The 24870-nt window shown below is 37.5% G+C and overlaps 1 protein-coding gene across 1 annotated transcript in view; it reads right to left on the reverse strand.

Annotated features, from left to right (window-relative positions):
• The window catches only part of FCHSD2 (FCH and double SH3 domains 2), a 244574-nt gene that overhangs the window by 10746 nt on the left and 208958 nt on the right, over nt 1-24870 (reverse strand). The window contains exons 14-15 of the mRNA XM_068988167.1: nt 16957-17118; nt 1981-2115 (exon numbers count right to left, since the gene is read on the reverse strand). Of these exons, the coding sequence (XP_068844268.1) occupies nt 1981-2115; nt 16957-17118 (297 nt within the window). The remainder of the gene's footprint in view (nt 1-1980; nt 2116-16956; nt 17119-24870) is intronic.

The raw sequence follows: 24870 nt of genomic DNA on the forward strand, positions 1-24870 counted from the left end.
TCACTGAAATGCTACCTTATCTGCAAAATTCCTCAGATGCAATAATCACTCAGATACTTAGGAGCCTCTCCATTTAAAGACCTTAAATTTTTTAATTCTGGAACTTCAGAGTAAATATAACACTGAGACAGAAGACAGGGAAACAATCCCAACCTAGCTGTATAATATTTTCAAAACATTGCATAAGTGTTTTAAAGATGACTTCAAATTTTCAGAAGATTATCAAAACAGTTTACATTGGGAAGACAAACCCCAACTCTTTTAGAAAAGAAGAAGTATTGTTAAATATATAATAAAAGGATGTTAAATGAAAAGAAGTCTGGCAGTCACTGGTATTGAGGAGTAAATGGTGTCAGTTTTTCACTCTCCAGGCACGGTGCTGGTGGGAGTGAGACTATTCCCTGTATGCTTAAGATTCTCTCCACATACTTCCTCTGTTGTTGTTCCTCAAGCATGGCATTAACGTGAAAGGAATTCATTAAAGTGAAAGGGATTCATTTGTTCATTCTTTCCTCACATCATTCATTTATTCGTTCCGCAATTATTTTCTGAGGACCAACTATGTGCCAGGCATTGTTCTAGGTGCTGAAGACACATATGCAAGGCACACAAAGTTTCTGCCTTTAGGGAACGTCAGTGCAGAGTTAGATAAAGACATGTGAAAACAAACAAGATTAAGTTTGGTTGGCGACAGGTTCTATATAGTATCAATTAATAAATGAGGACAGAAGGGCAATGGGATAGAGTTGTGACTGGGAAGCTGTGTATGTGTTTAGGTGGTCAGGGGAAGCCTGAGGAGGCACTATTTGAGTTGAGCCTATATGAAGAGCACTGGGCAGCCAACCAAGAATTGGAAAGAGACAGTTCTAGGTAAGGGAAAGCAAGTGTAAAGTTGTCAAGTCAGGAAGGAGCAAGTGCTTTTGAAGACTGAAAGGCAGCCAGAGTTGCTAACATATAGTGAGTAGGTTCAGTGGGTTGGTCTGACATGAAGCTAAGGAGATTGGCAGGGGCCAGATCAGTCTGGACATTTCAGAGCCTAGTAAAGAGTTGGTTTTTCTTTGTGTGATGGAAAGCTTAAAAAGAGTTTTAGGCAGGGGAATAAAGTAATCTCCTATATATGTTAAAGATAAGTTTGGCTATAGGGTGGAAAGTGGACTCCTGGCAGACAAGCATGAAGAAGGGATACCAGTTATTAATTTTTTTTACACTAATCAAAGTAATGGCCTAGACCAAGACGTGAAATGTGAATGGATTCCAGATATGTTTTGGAGGTGGACTCAACAGGACTGGCTATTGATTGGTGAAGGGAACGAGGAAAAGAGGGGAACTGGGAAAACAAACTCAATCTACTTTGAGTAAAAAGTTAATGTGAAAGCAGGGCAGGGGTGAGAGAGATTAAAAACTATTATACCAAATCAGGTTTGGAAGTTAGAAGAAAATCTATTTATCCAGGTCTCTGCTTAACCTGGAAATAAGAGATGGTTATATTAATATTAGGATAAGCAAAGTTTTAACAAAACTGTTCTTTTAAGCAATTTTACTTTAATACCAATTTTGAGAACTATCCTAATGGAGAGCCTTGTGCCAAGCAGGCAACTGATAAGGAGAGGAGTTCTATTTACAGAAAATTTACTAGATGCCAGGCACTGTGCTAAATGCTTTGCTATACAAGTGTTATCTCATTTAGTCTCCACATTAGCCCTATAGTATTATCCCTATAATATAGATAAGAAAACTGAGGCTCACAGTAACCAAGGGACTAGCATGGTTATGTAGGTTGTAAGTGGCAGAGACAAGATTTTAACCGAGGCCATCTGACATCAGAGCCTAGACTCTTCCCCATTATGTTACATTGCCTCTAAAATGAACAGAACACCAACATTATGGTAAGTACAGCATAAGAGGCTGGGTAGATACTGTTACTTGTATCTTCAGAGTTGTCACAATTTGACATGAGAAATATGTTAGAGAAATACAAACCTTATAGGAATAAACAACTTTGCAGGTGAGTGGGTAATTTCTTAAGGTACCAGAAGGGCTGGAACTGCTGTCATCAAAAACATCCATGTTGTCCTCAAACTCTTCTCCTTCTTCTCTTTCAGTATCTGCATTAAGCTAGGAAAAATCAGAGGCCACTGGCTAGCTTACTCAGTTACTTCAAGAAGATGCATGAAAGCAGCAAACAACCGGATTGTTTCAAAATGTTAATTTACTCATTCATCCGCACATAGGAAAGTATCTGTTCTGTTCTCACTTGCATTTTTCATGTTATGAAAGGACTGAGATTTTTCTTTTTTTTTTTAAATTTTACTTTATTTTACAATACTGTGTTGGTTAACCAAGAGTCAGTTAAATACTGACTAATGAAGGCCTCTTACTATTTTAAACTGATCATATTAGCAAACATTAAAAAGATTTCTAAATGCTACCAACACCTTGGACTGCAAGGAGATCCAATCAGTCCATCCTAAAGGAGACCAGTCCTGGGCGTTCATTGGAAGGACTGATGCTGAGGCTGAAACTCCAATACTTTGGCCACCTCACGTGAAGAGTTGACTCATTGGAAAAGAGCCTGATACTGGGAGCGATTTGGGGGCAGGAGGAAAAGGGGACGACAGAGCATGAGATGGCTGAATGGCATCACCGACTTGATGCACATGAGTTTGGGTGAACTCCGGGAGTTGGTGATGGACAGGGAGGCCTGGCGTGCTGCGATTCATGGGGTTGCAAAGAGTTGGACACGACTGAGCGACTGAACTGAACCAACGAGGTAGAAAACAGGTTTTCATCTATGGCTGGTTTAAACGTACACTGGTACCTCCTTGAAAAAAAAAAAAAAAACCTGCACAGCAATGAAGACCCAGCACAGCCAAAAACAATAAATAAATAAAATTACTTAAAAAAAAGATACGGATAAATTAGAGCATGTGTGCTCCGCTGGTAGGAATGTAAAATGGTGTAGCTGCTTTGGAAAAATGCTATGATGGTTCCTTAAAAAAAATTTAACATAGAATTACTGTATAATCCAGCAATTTCACTTCTGTACTCCCAATGCTCTTCAGTTTTAATTTCTATTCTATTCTTTCAATTATTTTTCCCAAAAGAGTTTGAAAGCAGGGATGTGAATACATATTTGTATACCAATGTTGACAGCAGCATTATTCACAATAGCCACAAGGTGGAAGCAACCCAAGCATCCACTGACATGGTTGGATGAACAAACGGTGGTATTCGACAGCAGAATATTACTTAGCTTTAAAAAGGAAGGCCATTCTGACATATACTACAGCATGGGTGAACCCTAAGGGCATTAATATTAAATGAAATAAGCCAGTCACAAAGAAGATAAATACTGCATGATTCTACTGATAAAAAGAGTTCTGGAGACGGATGATGGTTAATGGTTGCACAAAAAAATGCACTTAATGCTACCGGACTTTGTATTTTAAAATGGTTTAAATGATGAAGTTTATGTTTCATGTATTTTGCCACAGAAAAGGGCACAGTTTCTTTTGAAATGTAATTTCAAGGAAAATAAATGAAAATAAATCCAGTTTCAAGGTATATTACTGCCCATAGCTAAAAGGCATATATTAATTAAAATGGTATTAAGTGTAAAAATGTATTTATCTAGAGTATTGTCTATTACATTAAAACATTAAAATGCAAATAACACTTAAATGAGTATAAACATCTGACAGAGGTAAGCAGAGTAAGCAGGACTAAGACTGGAGAACATAGAAGATGGGCTTGTTCTATATACCTCTGAACTATAAACAAAAAGTAAGTTTTACTTTTTAAACTAAAATCCAGCAAAGAAGAAACAAAATCAGCTCAAAGGTTTCTTGGTTTCTAGCTACATACAAACACTTATTTGGCTACTTTTCCCAATGTTCAAACATACAAAGGCATTAAGGTTTACACAGTAAGAATATAAGGAATGGGCAGTCAGAACTGGGCCTTATGGTAGAACAATTAATTAAAATATCAAACACCTACTAAATGCTGAACACTAAGCTAGGCTCTGAGATATGAAATGAAGGACACAGTCTGCTTTGCGGGAGTTCACAACCTAGAGTGGGAAGTCAGCATACCCAAACACTAAGTGCACAGACAGCCCTGTGAGTATGGAGTGACTCGAGAAGGTCAGAGCAGATCTCTGTCCCTGGGATTCTCCAGGCAAGAATACTGGAGTGGGTGGCCATGCCCTTCTCCAGGGTATCTTCCGACCCAGGCATTGAACCCTCTTACTCTCCTGCATTGGCAGGCAGGTTCTTTACAACTAGTGCCACCTGGGAAGCCCTCAAACTAACAAACATATTTACATATACTTGGAAGATGCCTTTATATTCTAGAAAAGGTTACAGACAACTGTGGGCACAAAAAGCAAAACAAAACACCCATACATCCATAACAAAATTAAAGCCAATGTGGGTAGAGCGAGTTTCCAAAAATACAGCATAAGGAATGTTAATATGTACTGTGTTTTGGCACTGGGAATCAATTCAAAATGTTTCATCTTGGCAATGTTATCTGATACTAAGCATTCTTTCTTTCTTCTTTATTTTGAGTTCATTTTTTGATTCTCACAGAAGGGAATGGAAGGTCGCAGTGACGGCAGCAGGGGTCACTGCTACATGCTTTTGCACTGCTCTTGCAGTTTTCCGAAGTATGTCATCTCAGGACAGCTTCTTCCTTTTTCCTCTTCCACCTTCTGTAACTTAACTGTTGCAATGTTTCCTTTTTTTTGTTTGTTTTCTTAAACTGTTGCAATGTTTTCTTGACCTAGCATTTCTAAAAGCACATTCTTCCTGTTTCTTAACTGCTCACTTATCCCTTTTCCTTCCTGTCACTTGGAAGAATTTTAATCAAAACTATTCTTTCCAGTGGTACTAATAATTTTCCTTTCTGGGATGTTGTAAAATGCTTACTGTTATTGCAACGGCAGATAAGAAGAACCTTTCTGAGTTGGTTTTAGTAGCTGACCTCATACTCAGCAAATTACCTCTGAAGGGCTTCATCAGCTTTATGGATCTGACAGACTTGGGTCTGAATGCTGACTATGCCATTTACTTGCTGTATGACCTTGGGCAAATTATTTGATTTCTCAACTTCAATTACCTCGTCTCTATAATGAAGACAATTACTTCTTAACAAAGTTATCACGAGGATTAAGTGAGGCAACACTTAAACCCTTAATATATGCTTGGTACAAAGGAGACACTTAATACATAATTGTTGTTTTTATGAGGAAAGGAGAAGATAGATTTTAAAAAAAATCTGGTGATCTCCAGCTTAGAGGAAGACAGTTCCCTGTAAGTGGCTAGGAGAACCTCTGAATTCCATCTAGACAGAAAAGTGAACATCATTCCAAATACAACACAGGTATATTATAAAAGATGATGTTGAAAATATCAGCCAAATGGATTTCTGTTTCCAGGCAAGATGGAATATCAGGGACCAGGTTTAAACCTTCTAGACACAGCTAAAAAACTGTTCAAAATTTACAAAAGAACAGTTTTCAAGACACTGGACATTATGTGATGAAGAACAGTGATCCTTGCGGGAAACAAACAATTTCCCCAACCTACTATCTGAAAAAATTTTCCAAGATGAGATACAGCAGGAGAGAACCCAGGAAGAGGTTGGTGATCTACTGGAACTGAAGACACGAAACTGGGACTTCAGGAAGGCCAAAGTGGCTAGGGTTTGCACAGTAATGAAGAAAAGAGAAATGCATAGAGAGAACTCTGGAAATCTACAGAGGGTCCTCCTTAAGTCTTCAGCTAAGTACTGATAAGCACATGTACATCAAGAACTATCCAAAGCCACTGATAGAACCCCTCAAACGATTAGAGGGAACCATCCTCAGCATTCACATAGGTCTGGGAATATTTCCTGTTCTCTCTTAACAGAGCAGAAAACCTCACAAGGCATAGGGCATCAAGTAGAGAAATTAGAAAATCAGTAAGGATTCGGAAGACTTGAACAACACTACAAACCAATTTAACTGACGTTTATAAAAGATAACACCTAACAATAGCAGATTATATTTTCTTTTCAAGTACACTTGAAGATTTATTGATATATATCATATAATGGGCCACAAAACAAGTCTTGGTAAATTAAAAATGATTCAAGTACGTTATCTGACCACAGAGGAAATAAATTATGTCATTAACAGAAAGGTATCTGCAAAACTCCCAAATATTTGGAAACTCAATAATACTTCTAAACAACCCATGAAACAAAGAAGAAATTAAAAGGCCAATTAGAAAATATTTAAAATTGAATGGAAATAATAACACAATGTATCTGAGTTTGTGTGGTGGTGCTTAAGCAACATGTAGTGGGAAATGTTTAGTATGACATGCCTATACTGAAAAAGAAGTAAAGTCTCACATCAATGACCTCAGCTTCCATGTTAAAAATATTAGGAAACAGCAAATTAAGTCCAAATTAATCAGGAAAAGGAAATAATTAAAAAAATGAGAGCAGAAATCAATAAAATAAAAAAACAGAAAAATAACAGGGAAAAAAGTCAATGAAATCAAAAGCTGTTTTGTTTTTTGGTGACGATACATCAAATTTATAAACCTCTAGTAGGATGATCAAGGGGAAAAAAAAGGAGAAACAAATAACCAACATCAAGGAGTAGGAGAAGTGATATCACTACAGATCCTTCAGACAATCAAATAATAAAAAATATTATGAACGACTTTATGCCAATAAATGTGGCAACTTACATGAAACCAACAAATTCTTTGAAAGACACAAATGATCAAAGTCCATTCAAGAAGACCAAGTTGAAGAACCCTATCTCTATTAAAGAAATTGAGTTTGTTGCTTAATAAAAAAACTCCCACAAAACTCCCCTCCAGGTCCAGGCTCTGGTGAGTTCTACTAAACATATAAGGAAGCAAAAAATTCTACATAGGCTTCCAGAAAATTGAAGAGGAAGGGATTCAAATTATTTTATGAGACAAGCATTATTCCCAAATCAGACAAAAACAGTTTAAGAAAACTATAGACTAATAAAGTATCTGCCATAATCAGACATATAAAATGCTAATCAAAATTTTAACAAATCAATTCTAATCAATATATAAAAAGGATAATAGTTCATCAGGAATGCAAAGTTGGTTTAATATATGAAAAATCATCAGTGTACTTCACCATATTAACAAACAAATATGAAAAATCATTTAATATTTAGGACTTCCCTGTAACTCAAAGGATCAAGAATCTGCCTGCAATGTAGGAGAGTGGGGTTTGATCCCTGAGTCAGGAAGATCCTCTGGAGAAGGGAATGGCAATTCAGCCCAGCATTCTTGCCTGGAGAGTCCCACAGACAGAGAAGCCTAGAGGGCTAGAGCCTGTGGGGTTGCAAGAAGTCAGACAGGATTGAGCAACTAACACTTCACTTCAACATCCATTCCTATTAGTAAACTAAACAAAAATGGAGGAAACTTCCTTGACATGGGAAAGGGCATCTACAAAAATCCTACCATGAACATCATACTTAATGGTGAAAGACTATACTTTCTCCCCAAGTTTGGGAACAACACAAGAACATCATGTTGGTTCTCACCACTTCTATTCAAGCAGTGTACTGGACACTGGAGCTGTTATAATAAGAGTAAGGGGGAAGTAAGTATAGAAGGAGATAAAAGGCATTTTGAATTGGAAAGGAAGAAGTAAAACTGTCTTTGTATACAGGTTACGTAACTATCTATATAGAAAATCTACATTAAAAAAACTAATGAATGAGTTTAGCAATGTTGTAGCATACAAAATCGATATACAAAAATCAATTGTTATTTCTATATGTTAGTAATGAACAATCAGAAGTTGGAATAAAAACTATTAGGACAGCATCAAAAACTATGAACTAGAGATAAGTCTGACAAAAGATGCGCAACACCTACACACTGAAAACTATCGAACACTGCTTAGAGAGATGAAAGACAATTGAAAGACTCAATATTGTTATGATATCAAATACCTTCAAGCTGATCTACAGATTTGCTGTAATCCTAATGAAAAAATTCTGGTAGGTTTTTCTGGTAGAAAACTGATTTGAAAATTCATATGGAAAAGCAAAGAAATGAGAATATCCAAAACAATTTTGAAAAGGAAGAAACATGGAAGTTTTTACCTGACTTCCAGACTTAAAAGTTACAATAATTAAGACACAGCAGCACTGTCATCAAGCTAGGCAAACAGATCAATGAAACAGAATAGGAGGTCCAAATATAGACCCATACATATATGGTTAGTTGATTTTTGACAAAGATGTAAAGGCATTTCAGTAGAGAAATGACAGTCTTTTAAACAAAAACAAGAAAAAAGAATTGTACTCACTCTTCTTAACTCATACAATCACAAACTTACATGTAAAACCTAAAATTATAAAACATACAAGAAAATCTTTATGACTTCGGGTTGGACAAAGGTTTCCTAGTTAGTTATATCACAGCATGGTCCATGAAAGAGAAAAAAAGTAAGTTGGACTTCAACCAAAAAATTTCTGCTCTTTGAAAGATACTGTTAAGAAAATGAAAAGACAAGCCACAGACTCGGAGAAAATTACATAAATCATCTATCTGATAAAAGATTTATATCCAGAGTATAAAAAGAACTCTCAAAATACAATAAAAAGAGAACAAACCACCTAATGAAATATACTCGAAAAATCTGAATGGATAGTTCACTGAAGAAGATATACTTGTGTAAAACAAGCATGTGAAAAGATGCTCAACACTATTAGTGAAATGCAAATTAAAACTATAATGATACACTACTGCGCGCCTATTAAAATACCTAAAGTTAGAAAGAAGTGACCATACTAGCTATTGGCAAGGTAGTGGAACAACTGGAACACTAGCACTCCATTGACAGGAATGTAAAATGGTACAACCACCTTGGAAAATAACCTGAGAGCTACTCAGAATGGTAAACATATAGCCACTATATGACCCAGCTAAAACATACACACACAGCAGTTTTACTTGAAAGCACCCCAAACAACTCAAATGCCCATCATCAGAGTGAATGAATAAACAAATTCTGTGGTATATTCATAAAACAGAATATAACTCAGCAATTAAAAGACTGACATGTAACAACATGGATGCTACTCAAAATAATTATGCTGTATGAAAGAGGTCAAACAAAGTGTATGTTTTTAAATATGTATAATCTATTGTATTTCAACTATACTTCAGTAAAACTGTTGAAATAATAAAGCTTGGGAATTTTAATGACAACTGGTTGCACAGTACTTGAAGATGCTATAAGACCATTAATTACATCAAAATAGGGCAGTCAATAATTCACCAGATGCTTAAAACAAGAAATGAAAAAAGAAAAGATACAGCAATTGCAATGAATCACGAAAAAGGTTAGAGGAATAAAGAGTCATCTAAGGAGTGAGAAAAAAAAGCAGGGCTTTAGAGACAGACATATTTGGGTTCTAATCCCAGCTCTCTCCACTTACTAGCTGTGTGCTGCTGGGCAAGATAGTTAATTCTTCTCAGTCTATCTTCTCATCTGTAAATACATTCAGGATGGTTGTGATTATTAATTAAAATAATATATGAATGTGCCTGACATGGTACCTGGTACAGAATAGATGATTTATCAAAGTGAATACCCTCTTTTTGGTAGCATTTTTAGCTTAGTTGGTAGAACTGGAATAAACTGCTTAAAGTTCAGATTAATATTGTTGAACATGTATCATGTGTAAGGACCTGTGTTAAGCACTTTACTTGTTATGGCTATGGAGAAAGACAAAGAACATAACACGGCTAGAGATACTTCTCATAGAAGTGAAATGCTCTAGCTTTTCAATGCCCATCTTTGGTCTTGGCTGTCAGTAAGTGACACTGGTTCTCTTGATCTGTGGACACCAACCCAACAGTCATTATATGCAGCTAGATAATTTCCAGCCCCTGGCAAAGGGTCTCATGAGCAGTGATGGCTCAATACATGCTTACTGAATTGAACTAAACTGATCCTACTGGGAACCTGAAATGTCAGTTTCACTAAAAGTGTGGACATTTTGAGTATGGAGTTTAGTCCAGTAAAAAGGTGAATGCCCATCTGGATATACTGTAAATAAAAAAGCAACTGAAGATTTTTGTAGGTGTATTCCATTATTTTCTATAGTTTACATTTCTCTCATCATGAAAATCCATTGTTAATTTCTTTGGGATTCAGCTCAAGCCAACAAACAGGTTTCTGTGTTATAAAAACAAAGCCCATTGGATGCGAGGACTATAAGGCATTACTGAGGCAGATGGGAACCAAATTAGCATCCTAAAGGTTTAAAATCTTTACTCTTGCCTTTCAAACACATACTGAGCATGATCTTCATAATGAACAGACCTAGAATTTATTTCTGTGCAACTCTGTAAAATGCTGATATACTTAGGGATGCTTCCCAACAGAGTAGATGTCAGGATGCCTTGGCATAGTAGTTGGGGGAAGTGGTTGAAAACAAGGAAGTCATGTAAACACTGTCAGCTACAGTCTGGAAATCTAGAGAGGAAAAAAGAACAGACAGAAAGAACAAAAATAAACCAACCTCAAACTAAGAATCTCTGACTCAGTAATTCTAAGATTCTAACTTAGAGGAAAAAAATCCCCAGTATGAAAAAATGTGTAAAAATGTTTTAAAGAGTGTTATTTAGACTATGTGGAGGCAAGCCAAATACTAACCACAAAGAGTTAAGTAAATGCATTCCTGATGGGATATTACACAGACGTGAAAAGGATGATTAGGAAGGTCATCCATCAATATGGAATGTTAGATAAAAATATCAAAAATTAACCTTATTATGATAAAGGTGTTCAAAAAAGGAAGAGTAGAAAGAGGAAGGAATTCAATTAAGTTGCTAACAGTGTTGTTATCAGGATGGAGCTTTTTTTATTTTCTTCTCTGCCATACTTCCTAATTTTTTGTTATCTAGTTATATGATTTTTCTATTCTACAATTAATATAATTTCAAAATTAGGTTTTAAACTGGGTATGGGTTTCTGAGTAAGAGACGGCAAGAAAATGAGAAGGGATAAAGTGACAGAAGGGGTGACTGGGTCACTGGCAGCAATCCAATCATAGGAGACTGTATGCAGGGTCTGATTAACCATCAACTGAATAATTATACCAGCAGAATGCTCTCCATTAAAAAATATTGCTATATTGTGATTTTTTTCCCTTCCTATTCCTATATTCTGTACCACAGCATAATACAGAAGGCAAAGAGTTAATACTCAAGAAAGTATAGTCCCTTCCTTATTCTATAAGATAAACAACACATGTTTTAAAAATATCTATCTCTATAGGGCACTTTACACTAGTAATGTCTAATAGTACTATTAACTATGTTTTCCAGACGAAAGGGAATTCTAAACCTGATGATTAATGCTTTTGCTGGCATCTGTAATGGAAGAAATAATTTGGACCCTGAATGTGTATTTCTACTCTCTGTTCCTCTCCAGCTAGCTGTCAGGGTGAAGAGCTACAAATTCCTCCAAGTTATTTCAGGGCTGTCATTTAAAATCAGGTTAAATAAATATTGGGACTTCATTAAACTATGTTATGCTTACATCTTTCCCTTATTTATACTGATAGTAGAGCATCCACAAAACACATCCCTCAGCTGAAACTGAGAAAACACAGGTTCTGTAAGAGCGACTAGAGGGAAGAAAAGAGTGGAATGGGATTGCAAAATGCTGCTTTCACAGAGGATATGACATGTCTCTAGATGAGCTGATGTTTTGGGACAGTTGTCAAAAATATCTGATTTATTCAACACGTACAACCAGTCTGTACCACTCACTGCCAGACACTATACTAGGGATATCTCCTTCATTTCCTTCCTCCATACTCAGATGCCTTCCTTTATCTCTTGTTAAATTTCTTTAAAGACTATCCCAAATGACATTTCCTTGATGAGGACATTTCCTTCTCTCCCATTTTTCTAGCTGGTATAAGCATACCTTGGAGATACTGTGGGTTTGGTTTCAGACCACCACAATAAAGTCAGTTCAGTTCAGTCGCTTAGTCATGTATGACTCTTTGTGACCCCATGGACAGCAGAACATCAGGCTTCCCTGTCCATCACCAACTCCTGGAGCTTGCTCAAACTCAGGTCCATCTAGTCGGTGATGCCATCCAACCAACTCATCCTCTGTTGTCTACTTCTCCTCCTGCCTTCAATCTTTCCCAGCATCAGGGTCTTTTCCAATGAGTCAGTTCTGTGCATCAGGTGACCAAAGTACTGGAGCTTCAGCTCCAGCATCAGTCCTTCCAATGAACATTCAGGACTGATTTCCTTTAGGATTGACTGGTTTGATCTCTGTGCACATAAATCTATGTTTACATTATACTGTAGTTATTAAGCATGCAATACTATATGTCTAAAAAATTTATATACCTTAACTAAGAAATACTTTATAGCCAAAAAATGCTATCATTTGAGTCTTCAGTGAGTCATAATCTTTTTGCTGGTAAAAAGGTCTTGCTTCGATGTTGATGGATGCTGACTGATCAAGGTGGTGACTGCTGAAAGCTGGGGTGCCCGTGGCAGTTTCTTAAAATGGGATAACACTGAAGTTTGCGGCATTGATTGACTCTTCCTCTCATGAACTATTTCTCTGTAGCATGCAAAGCTATTTGATAGCATTTTACCCACAGTAAAACTTCTTTCAAAACTGGAGGCAATCTTCCTAAACCCTGATTTATCAACTAAGTTCATGTAATAGTCTAAACCTTTTGTGGTTACATGAGCAATCTTCACATCTTCACCAGGAGTAGATTCCATCTCAGGAAACCACTTTCGTTGCTCATACACAAGAAGTAACTCTTAATCCATTAAGTTTTATTACATGATTGCAGCGATCAGTCCCATCTTGAGGCTCCACTTCTAGTTCTAGATCTCTTGCTGTTACTACTACTCTTGCATTACTTCCTCCGCTGAATTCTTGAATCCCTCAAAGTCATCCATGAGGGTTGCAATCAACTTCCAAAGTCCTGTTCAAATTGATATTTTGACCTCTTCCCATGAATCATGAGTGTTCTAAGTGGCATCTAGAATGGTGAATCCTTTCCAAAAGGTTTTCAACTTACTCTGCCTAGAGCCATCAGAAGAATCACTATCAAAGGCAACTACAGACTTACGAAATGTGTATCTTAAGTCATTAGACTTGAACATCAAAATTACTCCTTGATCCATGGGATATTGTATTAGCAGGTATGAAAACATGAATCTAATTGTACATCTCCATCAGAGCTCTTGGGTGACCAGGTGCATCACCAATGAACAGTAATATTTGCAAAGGAATCTTTTTTTCTGAGTAGTAGATCTTTTAAATTTTTAAGAAAATGTATTTATGTTTCTTGGCTGTGCTGGGTCTTTGTTGCTGCATGGGCTTTCCTCTAGTTGTGGCAAGCAGGGGCTGCTCTCTAGGTGCCGTGGGAGGGCTTTGCATTGGGGTGGCTTCTCTTGTTGCAGAGCACGGGCTCCCAGGGCGCAGGTTTCAGTAGCTGCAGCACGTGGACTCAGCAGTTGTGGCTCACAGGCTTAGTTGCTCTGTGGCATGTGGCATCTTCCTGAACTAAGGATCAAACCCCTGTCTCCTGCACTGGCAGGGCAGATTCTTTACCACTGAGCCACCAGGGAAGACTGCGTAGTAGATCTTAAACAGTGGGTGTAAAATATTCATAAAGTCAGGTTGTAAAGTGATACACTGTCATCCAGGTTTTGTTCCATTTACAGAGAATAGCAGAGTAGATTTAGCATAATTCTTGAAGTCCCTAGAATTTTCAGAATGGTAAATGAGCACCGGCTTCAATTTAAAGTCACCAGCTTCCTTAGCCCCTAACAAAATAGTCAGCCTGTGCTTTGAAGCTTTGAAGCCAGGCATTGCCTTCTCTCTATCTATGTAAGTCCTAGGTGACATCTTTTCCCATGGTGAAGCTATTTTGTCTACATTGAAAATCTGTTTTTCAGTGTGACCACCTTCATTAATAATCTTAACTAGATCTTCTGGATAACCTGCTGTAGCTTCCACATCAGCATTTGCTGCTTTACCTTGCACTTTTATGTTACAAAGATAGTTTCTTTCCTTAAACTTCATGAACCAACCTCTGCGAGCTTCCAACTTTTCTTTTTACAGCTTCCTCACTTCTTTCAGCCTTCATAGAATTGAAAACAGTTAGGGCCTTGCTCTGGATTAAGCTTTGGCTTAATGGAATGTTGTGGCTGGTTTGATCATCTATCCAGACCACTAAGACTTCCTTGCTACCAGCAATAAAGCTTTTTTTCTTTCTTATCATTCACATATTCACTGGAGTAGTACTTTTCATTTCCCTTAAGAACTTTTCATTTGCATTCATAACATGGCCAAACGTTTGGCTCAAGAGGTCTAGCTTTTGGCCTCTGCTGGCTTTTGATGTTCCTTTCTCATTAAGCTTAATCATTACTAGCTTTTGATTCAGACTGAGAGATGTGCAACTCTCCCTTTCACCTGACTACTCTATAGATTATTAATCAGCCTAATTTCAATATGGTTGCATCTCTGGGAATAGGGAGGCCAGAGAGACGGAGAGAGACAGAGGAATGGCTAGTCAGGGAAGTAGTCAGAACACATAAACATTTATCAATTAACAGACGGGATTCGTGGTGCCCCAAAATGTTACAGTGGTAACATCACAGATGGCTGATCACAGATCACCATAACAAACGTAAAATGAAAAAAGAAAGAAAGAAAGTGAAGTCTCTCAGTCATGCCCGACTCTTTGCGACCCCATGGACAGTAGCCTGCACCAAGCTCCTCCGTCCACGGGATTTTCAAGGCAAGAGTACTGGGGTGGGTTGCCATTTCCTTCTCCAAAATGAAAAAGGAAACCTTTAATTTGTTAAAAAATGCAATTGTTGGTGAGCACAATAAAGTGAATTGCAATAAAATGAGGTATGTTAAGTTTTTCTGATACAATTTTACAAAACCATGAGATTTTGGAGCTGGAGGGTATCTTAGAATTTCTGAAATCCAGACTTTTTCCAATATGTGCTGAGGAGTTAGGAGTTATCAATTTCAAGTTTGCTACACAATAGTTCAGTCATATACTTCCATGTATCATTAAGATCCATAGAAGTCTGTCTGCTCTACCAGTTTGTAAGCTTGTTGAGGAAAAACACCAAGTCTTGTTCATCTCCAATTTGCCCAGGAAGTGGGCACATAGGGGTAAGCGCCTGCCCAGTTGATAGAGTTAGAAAAGATGCTAGTCTGAGGAAAACCATGGGGTTGATAAGTTGCCAATAGTAAGTACTGTTGAAGAAGCCAAAAGCAAGAATGTATCTGGAATTTGTTATCATTGTAAGTTTTGTTAAACAGAATAATGTGAATTAGATGGAAGTTGTGGCTTTTAAAAGATGCAATGGGAAGAGACATTCCATGAGACAGAGCAACTCTGTTGTATTTGAAACAAGGTAAGTTCTTCTAACCCCAAAGTCAAGTAGGTGATATGTACTTATTTTCCCCAGCTGGATTACCATTAATAGTGAAATAAAAATAAACCTTCAGTAGATTGCTTTTCCTTAAAATGCACATGCACTCACAATCTTTTTTAAATGTACAAGCGTATTCTCATTAGAAAGTCAGAATGCCATGTGAAAAAACTGACAAAACTTCCAGGAATGTTCTTAAACTATGGCCACTTTCTCTAGCTCAATTTCTTTTATCTGAAGGGCACAAATATTGAAGAGGCACTATGGATATAGTGGAAAGTCAGGAGGTTAGAGTTTTAGTTTGCTACTATGCCATCTGGGCTTCCCAGGTGGTGCAGAGGTAAGGAATTCACCTGCCACTGCCGGAGACAAAGAGACATAGGTTTGATCCCTGAGTTGGGAAGATCCCCTGGAGTAAGAAATGGCAACCCACACCAGTATTCTTGCTTGGAAAGTTCCATAGACAGAGAAGCCTGGTGGGCTACAGTCTAGGGGGTTGCAGAGTCAGACATGACTGAGAAACTGAGCACACACACTATTCCATTTATCTGTTGATTCATTCACTTTGTCCTTCAACAGACATTTATGGGTACTGATATGTGCCAGACACTTGGCTGTGCAGAACAGTGAACCAGGTAGGCATGGAAATTACATTTCAGGGAAGAAGATAGATGATAAATAAAACAAGAAGACAAATACAGATTGTAATAAATGCCATATGGAAATAAACTAGATGAGAGAGAATAATGGGTAGGGAGGTAGCAGGAAAAAAAATAGTTCGACCAGCAAGGCATTATATATCCACCTATGTAGTATCAGGCAAATCACTGAACTTTTCGGATACTCAGATTTCCAGGATGAAAAACCACGGTTGAACTGGATGACATCAGAGTGGAGAACACTCTGAACCTGCAGTAAGAAAACTTCAGCGTGAGTTCTGGCCTTATTCACAAACCTGTACCTGTAGCACTGTCTCCCTGATGAAAGAGACTGTGAGCAGAGTGTCAGAGTCCTTGTGAACTGAACAGACTAAGTCATAGGCTGTTCCTTTCCCTTCTTCAACACTGTTCACAATGCTCCAGATGTTTATTTTCATTTACACTGAAGAAGACCTCTGAAAACTCTGGAAACACTAGACTAAAATTTTTATCCTGCTACCTCCAGATAAGATATATACCTACTTTTATGAATGGGATAATGATAAACCTACTAGTGATAATATTTTATCACTATGTAATGCACATTTTAAAAAGTACTATTCTTTTCTTCTCTCTTTCCTACACTGTTTAACTCAATTAGTGATAGACTAAAGGAAAAAACCACAAACCCTTAGAAAATCCATTACTTTTTCTTTAAAATTTTGGCTATTATCAAGTTTGGTTACACAGTCATAGAAGAGCATCCTTTAGTGAAGTTAGCCCATCATATTCAAGAGAAACTGTACCGAGTGTAAGGCTCCATTATTAGTCACTGCAGGAAGGCGGGCCCATCGCTCATTTTCCAGTTCTTCCATCACTTGGTTCATTGCACTCTTTAGCCATGTGTCGACAGAAACACCAATCTGCTTCAGTAGGTCCAGTCGGGCTTCAGCTTTCAACTTAATTATCTAAGAGAACCAAGAAAATGGTCAGAAAGCAAAGCATTCTTTCCTCAAATTAATTGCTTTTAACTTATTCCTGATTTAGTAATTAGGACAATCTTGATATTCACTAGTAATTCTTCCTTGGCATAGATGTTAATTTTTCACTTGATGAGAGGAAGAGAGAGAGAGCGGTAACAGGGAAGGAAAAGGAAGATGTTAATGCAACATAAAGTCTGCTTTCCTCTCCTGTTAATAAGGCTACGCCTCAGAACATTCTTAAGTTTAGCATTTTCAACAGCCTTCTAACCCATTTCCTGGACTTTCTCTTCTCCTCTATAATCCACCTTTTACAAGTCTACAACGATCTCATCAGTCACTTCTCTGCTTAAAAACACCCATGATTCCTGACTGCCTACTGAGTAAAGATTTTAGATTCTAACGCAGCTATCAGAAACAGGAGATGTTGAGAATAAAAGAAGTTTCTATGCTCCATCAAGAAAAGGAAACACTGCCTGTTCTTTAGCTCTTGTTCCAAGCCATAAGCAAGTAATCATAGAATTACTTCAAACCTGTCCCAATCAAACAGTAACTGCTTTGCCCAGTAGCCATGCCTCTAAGTCAGCCAATCAATGACAGCCCCTTGCTTCTGCAAGGCAGCCAGTCAACCACAGCCTCACTCCAGTAAGCATCAGCAGTCAAGCGTCCACTCCGGCTTCCAACAGTCCACCAACCTCTGTGTGCTAGTGCTCAGCCACTCAGTTGTGTCTGACTCTTTGAGACCCCACAGACTGTAGTCCGCCAGGCTCCTCTGTTTCTGCGGATTTTCCAGGCAAGAATAGTGGAGCGGGCTACCATGCCCTCCTCCAGGGGATCTTCCCAACCCAGGGATCAAACCCAGGTCTCCTGCATTGCAGGCGGATTCTTCACTGTCTAGGGAAGAACAGACCTCCTTTCCTACCGACTTCTAGGGAAGTCCTATCTCTACACACCAGTCAAAAGTGAACAAGTCTGTAGTACATTCCCCGTTTTGAAAATCTGCCAGTCCCTGAAACCCACACTTCTCAAAACCCTTTTGAAACCAAAGTTCTACTTTGTCAGAGAGATTATATTTTATAAATATCATTCCTTTTTGGTTTAGCAAGTAGTAAACTCAGCCTCACTGTTCTTCATATTAAGAGTGGTGGTGTCTTCCTCAACATTTGAAGGCTCCATTGAAATAATTTTGAGGACCTTCACTGGATGGCCTTCTATGCGACTCTCGGACAAACAAGTGTGCTCACTGAGCCCTCCCAGTATACAATTTTGATCACTCTCTGGACTCTCTGCTAAGGGAGTTGGTATCAAAAAGGATCTGAGCTCTGACTTCTTTCACTGAGCTCTCATTGCTGAATTTATTTTGTATTCCTAAGTTTTGCACAGTGAGACTTCCCTGGCACTCCAGTGGTTAAGATTCCCCTCTTCCACTACAGGGGGCACAAATTTGATCCCTGGTTGAGAAACTAAGATTCTATATGCCACATGGGGCAGCCAAAGAAAAAAAAAAAGAGAGAGATAAAAATTAATATAAGATTAACCATATTAGTCACTTTAAAGTACACAATTCAGTGGTTTTGGATATCACATAGACCTTAATATATAGTAATTAAAGATTCTGGCTTGTGGCACACTACTTGGTAAATAGACTTGCAAAAATCTGTTTCTTCTAATAATTTTTTCTTGGTAACAACTTTATTGAGATAAAGTGCACATATAATTTACTCATTTAAATTATGTAATACACTTGACTTACAGCATATTCAAAGATACATGCAATTATCACAACTTTCTTTTATTTTTTAACTTTTTATTGGAGCACAGTTATTTAACAGTGTTGTGACAGTTTCAGGCATACAGCAAAGTGATTCAGCTATACATATACATATACATGTATATGTATATACATGTATCTATTCTTTTTCAAATTACTATCCCATTTAGGTTGTTACATAATATTGAGCAGAGTTCCCTGTGCTATACAGTAGGTCCTTGTTGGTTATTCATTTTAACTATAGCACTGTCATCACAATTTTGGAACATTTTAATCACCTCCAAACCTCCCCGCACTCCCGCCCTTTAGCTACTGCTCCCCTATCCCTTATTCTCTGCAGCCTCTGGAACCACTAATCTACTGTCTTTCTCTATGAAAGAAAGTGAAAGTCATTCAGTGGAGTCGGACTCTTTGCGACCTCATAGATTGTACAGTTCACGGAATTCTCCAGGCCAGAATACTGGTGTGGGTAGCCTTTCCCATCTCCAGGGGATCTTCCCAACCCAGGTTTTAGATTTGCCTATTCTGAACATTTAATATAAATAGAACCATACAATATTTCCTGTCTGGCTTCTCTTACTTAGAATAATGTTTCTAAAGTCCATCCACGTTGTAACATGTATTAGTATTTCATTCCTTTTTATGGATGTTGCATGGATATAAACACATTTTGTTTATCTACTTGCCAGTTGATGGGTTGTTTCAACTTTTCAGCTAATATGAAAATGTTGCTATAAACATTTGTATACAACTTATACATCAGTGTACAAGTTTTCCTGTAAACCTATGTTTTCATTTCTTGTAGATGTATACCTAGGACTGGACTGACTTAGTCATAAAGTCACAGTATGTTTGACCATTTGGGGAAATTGTTTTTCAAAGCAGCTACCTCATTTAACAATCACACCAGCAGGGTGTGAGGATTACCATTTCTTCACATCCTGGCAACACTTGCTAATGTTGGCCAGTTTTGATTCTAGCCATCCTAGTGCGCGTGAAGTGGCATTTCACTCTGGTTTTGATTTGTTCCCTGATGACTAACGATGTCAAGCATCTTTTCACGTGCTTATTAATCATCTGTATATCTTCTTAGGAGAAATGTCTATTCAGAACTTTTGTCCATTTTAAAGTTGGGTTGTCTTTTTACTATTTTTATTGTCTTTGTCTTTTTATGGTAAGCCTTTTGATGTATTTTAGATAAAAAGTCCCTTATTAGATATCTGATGTGCAAATCAGGTCAGTTCAGTCACTCAGCGTGTCCAACTCTCTGTGACCCCACGGACTGCAGCACGCCAGGCCTCCCTGTCCATCACTAACTCCTGGAGTTTGCTCAAACTCATGTCCATTGAGTCGGTGATGCCATCAAACCATCTCATCCTCTGTCGTCTCCTTCTCCTCCTGCCTTCAATCTTTCCCAGCATCAGGGTCTTTTCCAGTGAGTCAGCTCTTCACATCAGGCCGCCAAAGTATTGGAGTTTCAGCTTCAGCATCAGTCCTTCCAATGAATACTCAGGACTGATTTCCTTTAGGATGGACTGGTTTGATCTCCTTGCAGTCCAAGGGACTCTCCAGAGTCTTCTCCAACACCACAGTTCAAAAACTGTAACTCTTCGGCACTCAGCTTTCTTTATGGTCCAGCTCTCACGTCCATACATGACTACTGGAAAAACCATAGCTTTGACTAGACGGAACTTTGTCAGCAAAGCAATGTCTCAGCTTTTTTTTTTTTTTTTCCTGCTTTTTAATATGCTGTCTAGGTTTGTCATAGTTTTTCTTTCAAGAAGCAAGCATCTTTTAATTTCATGGCTGCAGTCACCATGTGCAATGATTTGCAAATATTTTTCCCCATTCTGTGGGCTGTCTTCCACTTCTTAACTGTGAAGCATAAAAGTTAAAAATTTGATTAAGTCCAATTTATTTATTTTCTTTTGTAGCTTGGGTTTTTGGTGTCATATCAAATAAATCCAGGGTCACAAAGGTTAATCCCCATGTTTCTTATAAGGTTTTTATAGCTTTACTGTCTCATTTGGGTATTTGATCATTCAGAGTTGAGTTTATTTTTGTATATGGTGTGAGGTCAGGGTCCAGCTTCATTCTTTTGCATGTGGATATCCAGTAGTCTCAGAACCATTCTAGTAGGTATTTTAAACTAATATAGGCAATGAAATTTTTTAAAAATGAGTAAACTAACAAACCTCTGTTTGGAAATTATAAGTGTAAGTCATTTAACTACTAAAGCAGAGAAGCAAAGAAAATACAAAGAAAGAGAGGGAGAAAAAGACACACATACACACACACACGAGTGAGAAAGACCAGTATATTCTATTTTCTCAAATCTAAGTAATCTAGTTTTCATAAGATTTATTTTTGTCAGTACTTTGCCAAACAATTAAAGAACATGGTATTTGCAAACTTAGATTACAGTTCCAGAATAAACTATGTTAGCCTTCCTTCAGAGTTCCAACTGTTTATATTTCAACAACTATTTAAAAGCAGAACTTTCCAGTGTTTTCAAGTACATTTTGATGATCTGCCAATTGATTAAAATTCTGTAGATCATAGCTCTCTGAAACTTGATGGCATTCCAGATACTGCATGACCAAATCATTTTTAAAACTTGTAAAAAGATAGAGCTTTTTAAAATGATGTTTTAAAAAGTCAGATCTTTTAAGATATAAAACCTGGGAGTATTAACACTGTCAATTAACCAACTTTAATGTAAAACTGAACATATTCGTATCCAAGTGTCACACCATGGTTGAGTTTATGAAACTTTTTGACAAAGTTTACAAAATCTGTAAACATAATTTGGGCTTAATTAAATTATATTCAAAATATCATTTCTCTAACAATAAGAACTGTGTCTATTTGTAACCCTACTATTTAGGTCAGTGCATACAGCAGGAAATGAATAATGGTAGATAATACCATTTACCACTCAATTACTTCTGGTATCTTAAATCCCCCTCACCCCCAAACAACTTTTATCATATATACTAGGTACTATATAATTATACTATTTCATTTAATTCACACAACAAGCCTGAGAATGTATATCATAAACTCTACTGAATAGGTGAGAAAAATGACTTAACCAAGGTCATATCAATTGTGGTTTTACTCCCAATGAAACACAGGAGTCTCCATGCATCCCCTCCCACACTGATTCTGGCCTTGTCCACATGATTATTTTTTTGGCCAATGGAACATAACATATACAAATCTGATAAAAGCAGAGGCTTGATAAGAGCGTTACTAGGCCTTGATTTCTTGGTATATGCCTCCACTATGTGAGGAAGACCTGTTTAGCCTATTTGAGGATGGAGGGCCATATGGGAAAAAGACCTAATCCTCTAGCTGTGTACAGCTCTTTGAGTAATCATGGGCAAATCATGGGGAGAACTACACAGACAAAACCCAGATGATGAAAGATAATAAATCATTGTTGTTTTTGCCATTAAACTGGATTTTTCTTTTCCAAAGGCAGCAACAAATTACTGTACTTAATAATTTAATTCCCAAATATCTGGGATATCTTTCTGTTACTGCTTTCTAATTTTATTCTGATGGGCCAGAGAACAAACTCCACATGACATCCTTTCAGACTCAGTGACATGGGTTTGTGGTATAGTCTATGGTCTTACTAAATATTCTATATCTACTTTATTTATATTGTTATTATTATTATTATTTTTGTCCAGGCCTCATGGGTTGTGGGAGCTTAGTTCCCTGACCAGGGATTGAACCCACGCCCTCAGCAGTGAAAGCACAAAGTCTTAACACCTAGACTACCAGGGAATTTCTCCATGTCTACTTTAAAAGAACATAGCAGTATATTCTACTCCTGTGGAGTGGAGGGTTCTATAAATGTCTATTAGGTAAAGTTGGCTCATGTGTTATTCAAGTCTTCTATATATTTACTAATTTTCTAGCTCCTTGTTCCATCAACTACAGAATGGAAAGCTGAAGTCTCAAACTACGATTATCAGTTCAGTTCAGTTCAATCGCTCAGTCGTGTCCGACTCTTTGCGACCCCATGAATCGCAACACACCAGGCCTCCCTGTCCATCACCATCTCCCAGAGTTCACTCAGACTCACATTCATCGAGTCACTGATGCCATCCAGCCATCTCATCCTCTGTCGTCCCCTTCTCCTCCTGCCCCCAACCCCTCCCAGCATCAAAGTCTTTTCCAATGAGTCAACTCTTTGCATGAGGTGGCCAAAGTACTGGAGCTTCAGCTTTAGCATCATTCCTTCCAAAGAAATCCCAGGGCTGATCTCCTTCAGAATGATTTGGATCATTCTGAACCAAAGGTTGGATCTCCTTGCAGTCCAAAGGACTCTAAAGAGTCTTCTCCAACACCACAGTTCAAAAGCATCAATTCTTCGGTGCTCAGCCTTCTTCACAGTCCAACTCTCACATCCATACATGACTACTGGAAAAACCACAGCCTTGACTAGCCGGACCTTAATCGGCAAAGTAATGTCTCTGCTTTTGAATATGCTATTTAGGTTGATCATAACTTTTCTTCCAAGGAGTAAGCGTCTTTTAATTTCATGGCTGCAATCACCATCTGCAGTGATTTTGGAGCCCCCCAAAATAAAGTCTGACACTGTTTCCCCATCTATTTCCCATGAAGGGATGGGACCGGATGCCATGATCTTTGTTTTGTGAATGTTGAACTTTAAGCCAACTTTTTCACTCTCCTCTTTCACTTTCATCAAGAGGCTTCTTATTTCTTCATTTTGTTTTCAGTTTTTACATGAACTATTCTGTAACTCTGTTACTAGCTACAAACACATTCAGGATTGTTTTGATGAACTGTACTTCTTTTTAATCACTATGAATCATCATCTCTCTTAACATTTCTTATGCCCCCTATTTTGTCTGATATTAATATAATCACTTCCATTTTCTAATGATTAGCATTGCTTCCCTCTGATGAACAACAGCTGAAATTTATGCTCATTTTTTTGGGGGGGCCCTTCTAGCTGTTGTTTCTTGCCAAGTTCCTTGCAGTTTCTGTTCCACATGTCTATTTAGGTTTGGCCAAGGATTTGGATGGCTATTTATATGCAAATTTGAGAACTCCCTGACATCCCAGCTCAAGCCAGTGAGGCTGAGGCTCTCTGCTTGAATCTTAGTTGTACAGCCCTTCAGGAAGAGCTGTAAAATGTAAATATCACTAAGTATAGTCCCATTCTTTGAAGAGTCTATTCCTCTCAAGCTCTTATACGCTTTGGGGCATTTTCCAGTTCTATCAAATAGGTATTTTAAATATTTTTACCCTAGATTAGATTAGCAATTGTTATCTAAAAGAGGATATAAGCTAGTCCCTTATTATCAGAATCAGAAACCCTTGAAGAGATATAGCCTACATTCAAGCAGAATTCCAAGAGATCTTAAATGTCACTCTGTAGTATTATTAATAATATTTGCATTTTAATTTTGAAACTATTTAATACATATGTAGAATAAAGCAAATAAAATATCATGATAATATAGGAAGCAAAAATCTCATTATAAAATAAAAGATACACACATAAAAACCAAAGAAGTTTAATAAAATCTTTCCAATTTTAAATTTTAACTGAAAATATCAGTATGAACTCATGATTCTAAAAAAATTCCTAGCTCTAAACCACGGGCCAAGAAAGGGCCAAGAAATAAATGACTCCCATTTATTTCTATACCACAAACCAGGTGCAATAAGCACCTTCACAGCCTAGACTTTGGTATCTAAATATTATTCTATATACTAAAAGAAATCAGGGCTTCTTGGAGAAAAGGTTAATTCTAAATATGGGCAGAGAAAATACAAAGCGAACCTAAGATAGCTTTCACTCATTTCACATGCTAGCAAAGTAATTAATTCTCAAAATTCTCCAAGCTATGCTTCAACAGTACCTGAACCAAGAACATCCAGATGTTCAAGCTGTTATTTAGAAAAGACAGAGGAACCAGAGA

The sequence above is a fragment of the Capricornis sumatraensis genome, chromosome 16 (genome assembly GCF_032405125.1).
Source record: "Capricornis sumatraensis isolate serow.1 chromosome 16, serow.2, whole genome shotgun sequence".
NCBI lineage: Eukaryota > Metazoa > Chordata > Mammalia > Artiodactyla > Bovidae > Capricornis > Capricornis sumatraensis.